General features: G+C 40.6%; 2 protein-coding genes across 2 annotated transcripts in view; one reads left to right on the top strand and one right to left on the bottom strand.

Annotated features, from left to right (window-relative positions):
* The window catches only part of LOC123370220 (glycine N-acyltransferase-like protein 3), a 327798-nt gene that overhangs the window by 17541 nt on the left and 294171 nt on the right, over positions 1-16086 (top strand). The window lies entirely within an intron of this gene.
* Positions 8862-16086, bottom strand: part of LOC123370218 (sodium/hydrogen exchanger 10-like) — a 236024-nt gene continuing 228799 nt past the window's right edge. Inside the window, exons 25-28 of the mRNA XM_045016557.1 lie at positions 14926-15111; positions 11986-12106; positions 10631-10692; positions 8862-8939 (exon numbers count right to left, since the gene is read on the bottom strand). Coding sequence (XP_044872492.1) covers positions 8862-8939; positions 10631-10692; positions 11986-12106; positions 14926-15111 — 447 coding nt within the window. The remainder of the gene's footprint in view (positions 8940-10630; positions 10693-11985; positions 12107-14925; positions 15112-16086) is intronic.

The raw sequence follows: 16086 nt of genomic DNA, 5'->3' as shown, positions 1-16086 counted from the left end.
GTCTGTAAAATGTTGGACTATATTCATCCCTGCTGTAACTCCATTAAATTATTTTTAATTTTAAGTATCATTTGGTAGATTGTCTTGATTGCAGAATGCCATGAGTTATAGTGGTATTTTGCTCTAGCTTCAGAGACCAAATTAATTTTGTATTTGTGAATTGCGTTCGGTTTGCATAGTGTATGCTCTTCTATATGTACATTATGTAAGCTCCTATTATAATTAGGGACTTTGCAGTGTTTCAGGTTAGCTATATGTGCATGTATAGACTCATAACATATTAAGAAAAGTGAATTATATCAATTTCTAAATACTTTATCATTGAAATTGTCACTGTTTCTAGCACCAAACTGGTCGGCTAACTTTGACTTACCCATGGAAACTGCACATGGTGCTAATTTGGATTCTGTTGGGTCTGATGTATGGAGCACAGAAGAACCTATGCCAGGAAAAGAAACTGGCTGGGCTTCTTTTTCAGAGTTTACATTTTCTCTAAGGTAAGAGAATTTTATTATTCTTCAGCCAAGGCTACCAGCTGCCAATTATAATGGAAGCTGGCACTAGTCCCTTTCAGTGGGCATATGAATGTCTTTTGCAGAAGTGTTTGCATAATACATTATGGAGTTCTGCTTTAAACATAATTTACATAAACATAACACCCACAACTATTTCACATTTGGGGACAATATATATCTTCAAGTCAGTGGCACTGCTATGGGTACCCGCATGGCCCCTCGGTATGCCAACATCTTTATGGCTGACTTAGAACAACGCTTCCTTAGCTCTCGTTCCCTAACGCCCCTACTCTACTTGCGCTACATTGATGACATCTTCATCGTCTGGACTCATGGAAAAGAAGCCCTCGAGGAATTCCACCGAGATTTTAACAATTTCCATCCCACCATCAACCTCAGCCTAGACCAATCCACACAAGCGGTCCATTTCCTAGACACTACTGTGCTAATAAACGATGGTCACATAAATACCACCCTATACCGGAAACCCACTGACCGCTATACTTACTTACATGCCTCCAGCTTCCATCCTGGTCACACCACACGATCCATTGTCTACAGCCAAGCTCTAAGATACAACCGTATTTGCTCCAATCCCTCAGACAGAGATAAACACCTACAAGATCTCTATCAAGCATTCTTAAAACTACAATACCCACCTGCTGAAGTGAAAAAACAGATTGATAGAGCCAGAAGAGTACCCAGAAGCCACCTACTACAGGACAGGCCTAAAAAAGAAAATAACAGAATGCCACTAGCCATCACCTACAGCCCCCAACTAAAACCTCTCCAGCGCATCATCAAAGATTTACAACCTATCCTTAAAGATGATCCCTCATTCTCACAGATCTTGGGAGACAGGCCAGTCCTCGCTTATAGACAGCCTCCCAACCTGAAGCAAATACTCACCAGCAACCGCACACCATACAACATAAACACTAACCCAGGAACCTATCCTTGCAACAAAGCCAGATGCCAGCTCTGTCCACATATCCATTCAAGTGACACCATCATAGGACCTAATCACATCAGACACGCCATCAGGGGCTCGTACACCTGCACATCTACCAACGTGATATATGCCATCATGTGCCAGCAATGCCCCTCTGCCATGTACGTTGGCCAAACCGGACAGTCTCTACGCAAAAGAATAAATGGACACAAATCTGACATCAGGAATCATAACATTCAAAAACCAGTGGGAGAACACTTCAACCTCTCTAACCACTCAGTGACAGACTTGAAGGTGGCAATTTTGCAACAAAAAAACTTCAAAAACAGACTCCAAAGAGAAACTGCTGAACTTGAATTAATATGCAAACTAGACACAATTAACTGTGGCCTAAACAGAGACTGGGAATGGTTGGGTCATTACACTAACTGAATCTATTTCCCTATGTTAAGTTCTCCTCACACCTTCTATGGGCCATCTTAATTATCACTTCAAAAAGTTTTTTTTCCTCCTGCTGACGATAGCTCATCTCAATTGATTAGACTCTTCCTGTTGGTATGCATACTTCCACCTTTTCATGTTCTCTCTATGTATAAATTTCTCCTCTCTGTGTGTTCCATTCTATGCATCCGAAGAAGTGAGCTGCAGCTCACGAAAGCTCATGCTAAAATAAATTTGTTAGTCTTTAAGGTGCCACAAATACTCCTGTTCTTTTTGCGGATACAGACTAACATGGCTGCTACTCTGAAACCTAACATAATTAGTGTTATTTGTAGTTTGCTGTACCACGTTGAGGATTTTTTGTGGAGTTAAAAGGGATATTGTGCGTAAAGGTGTCATCTACTCTACAACTGCCCCACACTACAAGAAGGATGTGGAAAAATTGGAGAGAGTCCAGCAGAGGGCAACAAAAATGATTAGGGGGCTGGAGCACATGACTTATGAGGATAGGCTGAGGGAACTGGGATTGTTTAGTCTGCAGAAGAGAAGAACGAGGGGGGATTTGATAGCTGCTTTCAACTACCTGAATGGGGGTTCCAAAGAGGATGGATCTAGACTGTTCTCAGTGGTACCTGACGACAGAACAAGGAGTAATGGTCTCAAGTTGCAGTGGGAGAGGTTTAGGTTGGATATTAGGAAAAACTTTTTCACTGGGAGGGTGGTGAAGGACTGGAATGGGTTACCTAGGGAGGTGGGGGGCATCTCCTGCCTTAGAGGTTTTTAAGGTTAGGCTTGACAAAGCCCTGACTGGGATGATTTAGTTGGGAATTGGTCCTGCCTTTGAGCAGGGGGTTGGACTAGATGACCTCCTGAGGTCCCTTCCAACCCTGATATTCTATGATTCTAACTATAATCTACTCAGGAGACCCAGATACAGTCCATTTCTGGTGTAGATGGTATCTAATCATATCTTGCTAATCAATTTGGTTGATTGCTAGGATGTTTGGGTCCTAGCCACACTATTTTTTTCTTTCTTTTTTTTTAAATATAAGTGGACTATGGCTGTAGATTGGGCCTAAGTGACACATGCAGCTGTTTAATGTGGAATAAATTGAAAGAGTCTATGATGGCTCTGTTTTGTGATGTAAAGAAAATAGTTTTGTATATGACTGAAAATTCATCCACTCCATGAAGCCCAGGGTGACTTGCTTAGACAGTCCCATAGTACTTTGAAGTGTTTGGCACTTTTTTTTTGCTGTGTATTGGTTTACATCACAAATAGTCAGAGACCTAGGTATAATGAGTTTGTAGCCATGTAAATATCCCCATAAATGTGAATCTTCAAAAAATTGCCAAATTATTGTACTCCAGAATATACTTTTTCATTTAGGGCTGGTCTACACTTGAAATACTACAGCAGCACAGCTGCCCCGCTGTAGCACTTCAGCGTAGACACTGCCTACAGCAACAGCAATTGGAGGGGTTCTCCTGTCTGCATAGGTAATCACTGAGAGGCAGCAGCTAGGTCGACTGAAGAATTTTTCCATTGACAGATTGTTAGCTACACTGGGGGTTAGGTCAGCTTAACTGCGTTGCTCAGGGTTAGCTGGTTTGACTTAACTTTGTAGTGTAGACCATGCCTTAGTCTCTTGCCTGCATGGTTGGTGAAGATAATATTCAGAATATAAATCAATTAAACAGATGCAGTGATGTCTGCCTGAGTCTGCAGCTGCCCTGAAGCAGCTGGTCCAAGAGATGTGAACTGCACCATTCATCTCCACTGGGTTGTTATAATGAAGTCTCATATCATTTCAAATGTCACCATTACAGCTCTTCAATTCAATGCCCGAAATGGGGGCATGGTGCAATTGGCAGCTAGCTTGTCAAGAATTACTAGTGTGAGGACCAAGTAATTCAAACTGCCCTCCCAAGCTTAAAATGACCTCTGCTCATAGATGATGGGAAAGAGATGCATCCCCTCTCTGTAACAAGCATCCAACAATTTAATAAGGAACAGTTTGGGGTTTTGTTACCTATCTACCTGACAATATCTGTATTTTTTTTCCTGTAGCTTCTGCAATGCAATTAAACATTGATAGTATCCGAATCTACAGCACATTTCAAAATTGAAAATTTGGGAGCATTGTACAATAAATTGAATTTAATATCAAATTTAAATAACACAAGGGATATTGTCTGAGCTGGACTGCTTGGAAGTAAAGGTGAACAGAGCTGCATAATTTCAAGGTTTCTGCTGCAGTTTTGGGGTCCCAGTCCCTACTGTGTAAATTGCATCTTGTGCCCTTGGAATAGTAAAGGAAGAAACCCACTGTTTCAAATTCACTTCAAAATGAGACCCTAATTCTGCAGTTGATAGCATGTGGGTGGACTGCTATCCTGCACGGAGCATTGCCTTTTATGGGACTTAAACACATGCTTTCATGAATAGGGATATTTTTGCTGAATCAGGGCAAGAAATCATTTACAATTATTTCAGACTGGAAGTGGCAGAAATGTGCTGTCTGGGGTTCTGTGGGATGTATAAATTTTGAGATCTTAATCCAGATACCAGTGGACAAGCATCCATGTTATAAAGACCACCTTTGTGGTTGGTGGTGGTAGATCAACCTCATTGGCAGAGATAGCATTGATTTGATTTGGATATAGAGATTGAGCAACCCTCTTGCCCAGATACCATTTCCTTGAAAGGGACAATATATAGCTGAAAATATATTGAAATGGAAATTGCAAGGGGCAAAAAAAATTACCCATGTCCTTTTTATCCAATGCCCCCCTCTCTCACACACATGCATGCTCTTCATGATAGTAAACCAGGAAATCTTAATTCTGGCATTTCCTAACTTTTTAGTGTTTGACTTTGCATCCTTAAAATTCTTTTCATATTCTTGGATGAGTTTTAGTATAGTTGATTTCAGTAGGATTCTGGAGTTGATAGAAACATTATTTTTAAAGGTTCTGGTTGTATGTGAGCAAATTGCATTTTAATGTTTAGAAATCTTTTTCCAAAATGTAATTCACTTTCATTTGTATTTAAGTTCTAAAGAGTCTTTAAGAAGTAATTCTCCTGTGGAAATGGAAACAAACACAGAACCAATGGATCCCCTGAGTGCAAATGTATCTCCACTTGCAACACAGCCAGAGGGTAAGTGCACTGAAATTATTCAAACTATGTGCAAATGAATAACCGAAGCAGAGTGGCTTAAATGAGTAGAGCATTGGACTTCCCGGTTCTACCATGGACTTCCAGGGAGATCTTGGGCAAGTAATTTCTCCTCTTAGCACCTCTGTTTCCCCATTGGTAAATGGAGGGTAAGGATACTGACCTCTTCTGAAATGAGTTTTGAGATCCACGGAAGAAAAGCACTGTATAAAAACAAGCTATTAGTGTTAATATTAACTTTACTTTTTATTAGTCAGTGAAACTTGGGCAGAGCTTTTAGTTAGTTAAGATGGCCTTTAGCCTCTTGAGTCTTTGGATGCAGCAGTGAACAGTCTGTGTGCCCTTCTCTCCCTCCTGTCATCTAGCTTTTCCAACATATGCTCAAAGTGGATTAAAATTTACCAGCTCAAACCCATGTTACCCCACTTCCCAATTGCATTGTTAATGAACATAAGTGCTAGAATTCCAGGATCTTCAGACCTAACTATGGGCTTGTCTACGTAGGTAACTTACCAGGAGACCTGTACCAGTATGATAATACCAGTATAACTCCCTGTGTGAATACTCTTGTTCCAGAATAAGTGTTAAAATGAGTTATATCAGTAAATTTCCCTGTGTGGACAAGCCCTAATTTTTACCTGCTGTGTGGGATTTTCAAAGTAAACAAAACTGCATGAAGATTATGTATGATTATAGTAGACATTATCCTCCTACACATCCTCACTGATTTGTACTTGCTCATTAACTATAAAAATCATTAGCAATATCCTAATTTGTTTCTCTGTGTCAGCCCAAGGAAGTGTTGCTATGGAGGCCAGCTCAGATGGAGAAGATGATGTGGAAAATGCAGACAAGGTAACTGAGACAGTAATGAATGGCAGCATGAAGGAAACACTGAGCCTTAATGTAGATGCTAAAACTGAAACAGCTGTCTTCAAAAGGTGAGGAAACCTAGTTCATTTCTCTTATTCACTCGGGTGTACACATTTTTTTTGTTCCTCCTTTAAAAATGTTTTAAATATGTTGACTGAGCATTTTATTCAGTCCTTTTGGGAGTATTTCATAGAACTAATGATTTCCAAGACACTAATTAGACATCTGTACAATCTGACTCCAGTTTTCCATTATCTGAGCTTTCATTCATATGTACATTTCAATAGAGGTTATGGAGCTAGGTTTTGTTCTGCATTGGAACAAAAACAAAACCTTTTGAACTGTTAACCAAATTGTGTTGAGATGTCAGTTTTTGGATTGAGACTTGTGTTTTCAATTAGGGAAGGTTTTGTGTGACCAGGGCTTTTGGGTGAGTGAGCTGCTACTTCGAGTATTGGTCCCTACGTGTCTTCCAGTGTAGGCGAATTCTTTCAACAGTGCCCTTTGGTCCATATATGCACCCATGCCATCTGAATGCTTTCAACCAAAGGAATTAAAGGGTGGAGCAGAGAGGACTGGACTGCTGCTCCAGTTCCTTCTTACTGCCATATGGCCTGGATCACAATGTCCAGTGTTTGGAACTCAATCAAGTGCTCTCTTTTGGCCTTGCCACTGCCTTTATAGTTAGTTTTTGTAAGAGTTTTATAGCTTTTTAGCAGAGTTTTCTAGTTAGATTTCCTACCTCAGGAGACTTTCTCCCCCCCGCCCCCATCCCTTCCAGCACTATAATTGTTGCTGCTCTTCTGAGTTACATTATCAAATTAAAAGAATTTCTGGTCATGAGGTGTCTAAAACTGAATCCAAAATTACTTGTGCAATAGCAGCAGAACTGTTTAGAGCGTATATCCCCTTACTGCTACATGATGGTGATGCTTCTGTATATATAAAAAAAATTGCAATGACTCTTTTTGGCCAGTGTTTGAGTAAATCACACATCTAACTATTCTCCTAGTCTATCCCTGTCTCTTTGAATTTTATAGTCCATTTTTAGTTTGACTGGGCCTTATTTTTTTGATCCATGCAGTATGAAGTCAATTACTACTATTATGGTTCTTTTACCTCGTGCCTAAGCTGCTTCCATTCACAAGTACTTTGCTATAGAATTGGCGTTCTAAGAGCCATAGAAAAGTGAAAAAATAATTGTAGAAAGATATTTTGACTTCTAACCCTCTGAAGGAGACTATATAGTTAGACCTGAGCTTCAGATGAAAGTCCCAAAATACCTTTAATTTGAAAGGAAAGTCCCCTAGACTAATAGCATGCCTAGTAAGACAGAGATCAGGTCAATGTGAAAGATGGGGGAGTAGCTTGGAACAGGAAAACATGTAACTTGCAATCCCACATACCGGGGGAATGTTCCAGAATGCAGTATGGTAAGCTTTGATCAAATCAGCTCTCTGACCATTGTAATCATGTGTCTTTTCATTCCTTGTAATCCTAATCTGTAAATGTTTCAAAGCAGTGCACAGAATTTTGTGGGAGCAGTAGAACTCCCATTAGAGTCAATATTTGTGTGGCTAAAACCCCATTTGCTGCTTTGGAAAGCTTTGGGATGTGAGGATATCCAGAAGTAGTGAGGATATAGAAATTTGCATCAGTCCTTCTGGCTTGTTCCTCCTTGAGTTAGGCACTGTATACAAATTCTTACTATATTCTCTCATTTGAATTTATTTAGGCTGCTGCTGATAGAAAATTGGTATAATGAAACTGACAGGGTCCCAGAGAGACTTGGATGTTCAGATCAGTCTCCCTCTTTTTCCCTGAACCATGGGAGTGAAACTTGAGATTGCACAAGGGTTTTTCAGTAAATGTATTTAGGGTTTACTTTAGGTCAGCTAATTTATTATTACCAACTGTTGTTTGAATTGAGGTAGCACTTGGAGGCTGTAATCAAAATTGCGCCCCCTTTGTGATAAATTACAAACTTGGAGATACACATAGTTCCTGCCTCAAAGAATTTTAATTTTAAAGGAGGCATCAAAAATATTTGGGGGAGAAGATGGGGAAAATAGTTACAGGCATGTTTATTTGCAAAGACAAAACAAATACCAGAAGTCCCTCTGGGCATCTATCATCAGTTGGGGTTGTTTTTTTTGTTTTTGTTTTTCTTTTTTGTTTTTTGGTAGGCATCTTGAGAAAAGTTGCTCTTGAGGAAGGATTTAAAGGAGAACAGAGTAATAGATTTATGGACTACTTAGGAAGGGTGTTTCATGCACTCTTTAGTGTTGCTCTTTATGGCAGTGCTTATGGAAGAAACTGATTAATGGGTAATGAAAGCTGACAGAGTAGAGATACTTAAGTTGTGACGGTCTGTAAAGACCAGAAGTTTGAATTTCAAGCAGTGAAGAAAGGAGAGCAAGTGGAGAGACCCAGAAGTGGGAGAAAATTCTGGCCATGTCACAACCTATCTGAGAGGACAATAATTTTAGTGGTATGAAGAGAAAAGGGGTTAGCTATGTTAGGGAGTCAATATTAGGAAGATTTGGACATGGCCTGGATGTTGTGCAGGTCTTGAACAAAGGTGGAGTCAAAGCTGACAGCCATATTACGGACCAGAGTGACAGGAAGGATAGCAGGTGTCAGGTGTGATGGAGAATGGGTGGAGTGGGGAGGGCTTTGGAGGAGACAGCCTGCTGTGCCCTTCAGATGGCCAGGGACATGGCGGACTCAGCAGCCAGGGTGGTGGTATCTTCAGTGGTTGAGGCGCAGCTCTTGGCTTAGGATCACAGATTTCTACCAGGAGATGCAGACGTCTATACAAGACCTTCCTTTGACAGAAGTGGTCTGTTTTCTGAGCAGGCTGATGTGAGGCTGCACGGGATGAAGGCTATTCACCTGGCTATTCACACACTGCAGTCGGTGTGTAAACCATTCTGGCCGCCCCCTCCGTTGAGGTCATGGCAGTCTCACCCTGGACCTGCAAAAAGAAAGGACAGGGACACTACTTTTAGTCGTCACTGCCCTTCTACCTCCCGCTCACCTGCGCAAACCGGCCAGACCAACCATTCTGTGGGGCAGAAACACTCATTTTGATGGCATGGTTGAGAGTGACACCCCAGTCAATTCTCCAGATCCACTGCTACTTTTCCTCAACCGCCTGTTCCCCTACCACTCAGCCTGGTTGCAGGTTATGTCAGATTGCTGGGTTCTGGATATAATATCATGGGGCTGTACCCTGAAATTTTTGGCCGCTGCTGCCCCCCACTTCTCTGTCCCTCTTCAGGGACCCTTCTCATGAGCAATTCCTCGTTCAGGAGGTCAAGAACCTCCTGCGTCTAGGGGCTGTGGTGAAGGTTCCTAAGGATGTGACAGGAAAGGTGTTCTACTCCTGGTTCTTCCTAATCTCGAAAGTGAAAGGAGGCCTCAGATCAGGGGTGGGCAAACTATGGCCATGGGGCTGCGTCCGACCCGTCAGAATTTTTAATCTGGCCCTTGAGCTCCCGCCAGGGAGCAGGGTCGGGGGACGTACCACATGGCTCCTGGAAGCAGTGGCGTGTTCCCCTGCTGCGCCGCTCCACCAGTGGGAGCTGCAGGGGAAGCACCGCACAGGAGCCAGAGAGGGGTATGCTGCTGCTTCCGGGAGCTGCTCGAGGTAAGCGCTACCTAGAGCCTGCACCCCCTGAGCCCCCACCCCCCTGTGCCCCAACCTCCAGCCCTGATTCCCCTCCCGTCCTCTGAGCCCATCTATCCCAGCCCGGGGCACCCTCCTGCACCCCAAATCCTTCATTTCCAGCCCCACACCAGAGCCTGCCTGCCTGCCTCCCCAGCTGGAGCCCACACCCCAGACTCCAATTTCATGAGCATTAATGGCCTGCTGTACAATTTCTGTACCCAGATGTGGCCCTCAGGCCAAAAAGTTTGCCCACCCCTGCCTCAGACCCATCCTGGATGTGCACCGCCTCAACAAGTCTCTCATGAAGTTGAAGTTTTGCATGGTCTCCCTGGTCCTCATCATCCCCTCCCTGGATTCGGGAGACTGATACGCTGCCTTTGACTTGAAAGACTCTTATTTCTGCATTTTTATATTCCTGGGCCACAGGCGCTTCCTCCATTTTGTAGTGGGAGGGTGCCATTTCCAAGTCACGGCACTACCCTTTGGCCTCTCTTGGTCCCCAGGGTGCTTACAAAGTGCATGGCGCTGGTTGTATATATACATTGTATATATACAATGGCAGATGAAGACAACTTAGACACTGGTTAAAAAAAATCTCTACATCTGGAATCTCTGGAGCTGAGGAATTCCTACTAGAGGACCCTCAGTTTGGATATTTACTAACAGAGCCAGAGTCTATTGACTCAGGGCATGATGCAAAGCTGATCTATTTTCTCAGCCTTTTGCCTGGATGAAGGAATGGAGGGATGTGGCTATTACACTATATAGTTAAATATTTAAGAGGGCAACAATCTTTTTGTTTTCTTAGTCACTATGTTGTCTTATTCCTCTACATTCACTCAGATATTTGTGATGACTGCTTTTTGGAAATGTAAAAATAAGTAGAATCCCCTTACAGTGAACATTCTTGTCTTTTGTGTTGTACAGTATTCTTAAGGTTAAATTGAAGGTGCTCACTTCAAAACAGATTTATATTCGGTATGTTTCAAACTTACAGAATCTGAGTTTAGTGAATGCCGACTGCTACCATCTGTTTCTTCAGCATTTCCAAAGGTAGCTGTATGTGCAAAAAATACCGTATTAGCTATACTATACAAACAATCTATTCAAATTCAATTGTTGTAAAATTGGGAGAGGAGGCTGTTTATAGAGGGCAGTGTGCCCCTTGCTGGCAAAAGATGGTACATAGTTATGAGTCTATACCAAGGGACTAGCCTAGCATGGGCATGAGTCCCTTGTGATTGTCTTTTTCACGTTTTCCATGTGTGGTTTGTATAGTAATTTGTTTTTTACTTCCTGCCAAACCCCTCAACATTGTAGTACACTGCACATGCACTGGTCCCTGATGTGTCACTTCAGCACGTCACTGGAGCTCTAACTCAGGGTAGCACAGAAACAAGCAAGAGAATGAATAAGGGCTCACTCCCCTCTGCCCCCCATTGAGAGATTATGCAAACTGGGAATGGAACACAGATCTCTAATGTGGCAGACAAGTCTAGGCTACTTAACCACACTGTCTGACAATTTTTTGTCCTTGGTTAGATTGTCTAAAATGGGGCTACTCCTACACATATACCTACTGTTTGTGTATTACACTTCCTGTTCTATTGGCTACTTCCCAGAGAAGAAGTCTGCTGATGACACATGGAGGGAGGGGTTTGTTAAAGATGCACATAGTAGAATTTGTTTGGTGTTTTTTTAAAAACCTAGAACATTACAATTTAAAAAAAGAGTACAATTAGGATTGAAAGATCATTCACTCAAAAGTTAAGAATTGCCAGAATACAGATTCCCTCTTCATGGATGGCAGAAATATAATGGTGGAAGGGTGGCTAGGAGGCAGATGCATATCTTAATGCCAGAAGAGACCATTAGATCATCAGTCTGTCCCCCATTCAATGCAGGCCATAGAATTTTGCTCAGGGTAAGTCTACACTACAGTGGTATATCAGCACAACTGTGCCACTGCAGTGCGTCTGATGAAGATGCTATGCCAATGGGAGAGCGCTTTCCTATTGGCATAATTACTCCACCTTGGTGAGATGGGGGTGGAGGGAGAGGATTTTTCACACCCCTGAGTGAGGTTAGATTGACTTAAGCAGTAATGTAGACCTGCCCTCAGTTACCTCTGTATTCAGACCAATAACTTGTTTGACTGAAGCAGGTGGGAAGAGAGGGAGTTATAGTTACTTAATTATTTTTCCATCTAGATGCCTCTTGAAAATGGTTTGTTTTGGTATGTTACTTAATGTAGCTTCAACTATTCTAGATAATTAAGTGCTAAATACCATGCATTTTTTACACATTTTTTTAAGAATTACATGCATATGAGAAACATATTCTTCCTCACCCTGTCTCCGACCACATGAATGATATTGACACGCATTACTGCATCTTCTACTACTCTTCCTCTTCATAGTGGTAGTAGTTCGTACAATTAGCAGTTTTGTTACTGCAGCAGTTCCTTGTACCTAAAATATTGCCAGAACCAAAACTTAGCATAGGAAACCACACCACTACAATCCTCCTTCCAAAACCCATTCAATACACCTCACTTCTGTCTTGCAGCAACCTGTTCTCATCCTTTCTGTAGTACATACTGCTTATCATACTGCATTTTGTCAGATTATATGTTGGACTTCACATGTCTGAGGCATAAAGAGCTAGACTCAAGACTACCTGATTTATTTTTACTAGTGACCCAAACCATGTTTGAAACCATCTGAAATTCACCCCTTCTTCTGTCCCTTTGTCAGATCTAGTTTTAAACCATAAACTATAGTATAACCATTAAACATCTCATGCACACAGTCTCAAAGTATAGTTAACTGTTAAACACTGATTCCTCCAGCAGCTTCAAACCCAGAGCTATACATTTAAGCTTCAAAGAATCCTGTGGCACCTTATAGACTAACAGACGTTTTGCAGCATGAGCTTTCGTGGGTGAATACCCACTTCTTCGGATGCAAGAACACGGCTACCCCTCTGATACTTGACATTTAAGCTTGTAAACTTCATGTAATACAACAGGTATAGAAAGTTGTATATTGTGACTCATATTTCTTTGGTATGTGCTCTCAATCTTAACTTCATTTAGAGAGAGAGAAAAAAAATCCCATACGAAAAACTGATTGCATGCACAGTAGGACACACTGTAGAACTCAAAATCTTTAGAGGTGGGCACATGAGCCAAAACACTTTGCAGGGCATTGAGACCCGAGGAACATTGTGGCACTGAAGAGCTCTGCATAACACTGGATGCTTGGCTCCCCAGCCAGGAAACCTTTCCATGTCAGCTTCCCCCTACTCCCCAGCCTCCCTTTCTTCCTCACACGCCATGCCTTGATTACTACTCCTTCTGGACTTTTAATGTCCACAGGACCTATAGGCAGACCTTAGTGAGTCAGCAGGAACTACACCAGCTCCTACAGTCTTTAAAGTCTACATGGACTAAAAAAATGGAACTAGGAGGAAGGATTGAGGTATGGAACCTAGAAGAGCTACAAAGTATGTGGCAGGTGACTCAGGCAAGAAAACTGTATGCCCAGGAGGGCTGCAGGATGTGGTGGAACCTAGGAAAACTTGCAGAATTTAGGAGCTCAGCAGGCATGCTGAGCTAAGGGCAGGGAAGAAATCTTGAGGAACAATTAAATTGACAATAAGACCAAAATAGGAACAAGATTTTAAAATGTTCAAAATAAAAATGTGGCAGATTTTATATCACAATCTGTTTTTAAAAAAACAAAATATTCAAATGAGAAGAAAACAAACCACTGGTGTTAAATATTATGATGGTTAAAAACACAGTGAAAGAATTAATCAGAACAAACAATCCTAGAACATTTCCTGGACCATTGTATAGTATCCATTTTAGAAACAAAATTCAATGTTGATACTTGTGACATCTAAATATTAGCATTTAAAGGCAAGTATTTAAATAGTAAATATATATGTTGTATAGTTTAAAATATTTTTATAAACTTGAAATAAATATTTTCTAAGTGAATTTTTAAATTAAACTAATGTAACTTGATGGATGCATCTTTATATTCATAATTGAATAGTGTAGCACTTAAAAAAATCCAGTGGGATCCCAGTACAATACTTGTATTGTGCTCAAATACAACAAATACTATCACAGACTACATAGCGAATTAATTTATAAAAAGCACAATCTTCACGTTCATAATCGATTACATGTATAAACAAGCACCCAACCAAAACTATTTTAACTACTGCCCCCTGTAGTCAGCAAGAGTAAGACATGAAAAGCCGAACAATTTTCTTCATTTGCAGCAACAAGTTTGAAATTATCAGTAACCAAGCACATGGGAATATTTTACTCTTGGTTGTTCAGACATTCTGCAAATTCTAGCCTTGCAAAAAGACAAACTTTAATTAATGAATAAATATCATGCTGAAAGACATTAAAAGCCAAAATTAAAGATAACTTCAGCAATAGTATAATATATCCCTTAGAACTTTTATTAGATATAAAAAATAACACATTAAAAGTAGAGATGTGATCATGAAAATCCTTAATTGTGTGAATCAATGTTTTTTAAAACAAGGTTGTGGCTGTAGATAAAGGGGTAAAATTTAAAATTGTAAGATAACATCATTCTAGAGCCAGAGTTAATGACATTTTGGTTGACCATTTGCTGTGGATGATATACACGAATACTGCATGAGACCACTTGCTGTATAGTGTGTTTGATATCACTCTGGATTTCATAGGGTTTTTTATGTTTGGGTTGGTTGTATCTGCCAGCTATCTTAACTGTTACAAAATTTAGTGGTAAATTTAGTGGTAAAATTCCAAAATTTTGTTTGGAATTTTACATATGGCATCGCAATTATTAAGTAAGTATGGTAGAGCAGGAGCACTAGAGTTAAAGTTGCATTAGTATTTTCATTGTAGCATGGGCATTAGTTTCCTCAATTTTGTGTTTTGATTAGCCAGATTAATTTGAAATTTAAGTTTGTAAATCGCTCATATAAAAAGAGTTGGTCTCCAAACAGAGTTTGAACGAACCCAAACAAAAGCTCAGCTATGGCAATACAAGACATTCAAATAAGATCCTGATTAAATATCTATGCTTTACATTATGTTCTCTACCTGAAAGGAGGAGAGTCTCTCATTATTTTCTAAGAATCTGAAAGCATCTTGTAACACTCCTGTTGTTTTTGGTGCTCTGATGATTAGTTTGTAGAGGAGAGAGATTTCTGAGGATGTCACTTTTTTTCCCCCTCCATATTGTAGACTTTTTATAACAATAATTCTTCTTACCTCATGGCAAGTTTTAGGTAAAATACAGGGTGCAAAGTAAGGTTGCTCTTTTTGACAATCTCGTACACTTCCATGTACAAGAATAACATCATCCATGGTTCCATCATAAATATCCCATTTCCTGTGGGTTGGTACATCCATCACATAAACATTAGGTAACTTTGTACACATCTTATATGACCAGTCCTGCAATTAGAAGCCATGTAAGATGTATTATTTTTTCCATACATAAGAACATAACAAAAAGCCTTGTACTGTACATTTTTGAAACACTGGATTTGTCCAAAATAAATTATATTCCATAAGAGGAAAATCAATATGTAATGTATTTTAGCTATGTAGATATATTTTTTGAGAAAGGAATCTTATCGGATAATCAATTTGTGTCAGTACACACAAATAGCGATTCTCCTATAACCTAAGGAAGAGCTGGCAACAGCGACACAATAATTTGCCTACCTTTCAGTTTGAAAGTTTTACTTTTTCTTTTACTCCGCATCTAAAACTTGATCTGGAAGGAGTACATAATGTTTACCTAGAGCTAAAAATTTTGATTCAACCCAGTCTTGCTGCAGGCTATCAGGCACAGAACCTGAAAGGTATTTAGGCTCCTAATTTCCATCTGGGCATCAGTGCTAGCTTTACCAGATGCAGTGGGAGTAGGGTTCTACAAAAAATGCACACAGCAGCATGCAGAGGAAGCTAGCCTCTCCCTGCACATTTTTATACAAGCAGATAGTGTACTGATCCCCCTGTGGAAGCCAGGAAATAATTAACAAGGATTTGAAGGGATCTTAATGAATGTCAGTTACTTAGCATGAGTTAGGCTAGCTGTGACCCTAATGACGTGAGATTTGTAGAAGCAAGGATAGTGCGAGGCGAGAGGACAAGAACTGTGTACAAAGTTATTACGACCTTGCAACAGTCTAACCAAATATGCAGGCTTGCTTTTCTTAGTAGTGAGACAAATAAGATAGCAGCAGGACCCTGTGTCCTATGGCACTCTCTCCCTCCATTGTAATTACTGGAGAAATAATAAAGTATTTGATTTTGCTGCACCCAAACAAAAAGCGAGAACTGAGTTTTTCTCCGACACCCCGCATAGCAAAAATGGTCCCAACATGGCTGGATAAATATCCAGAAGTTCACATTTCTATCTGA

The sequence above is a fragment of the Mauremys mutica genome, chromosome 4 (assembly GCF_020497125.1).
Source record: "Mauremys mutica isolate MM-2020 ecotype Southern chromosome 4, ASM2049712v1, whole genome shotgun sequence".
NCBI lineage: Eukaryota > Metazoa > Chordata > Testudines > Geoemydidae > Mauremys > Mauremys mutica.
Note: the sequence above shows the minus strand (reverse complement) of the source record. Positions and strands in the feature narration are given on the sequence as shown.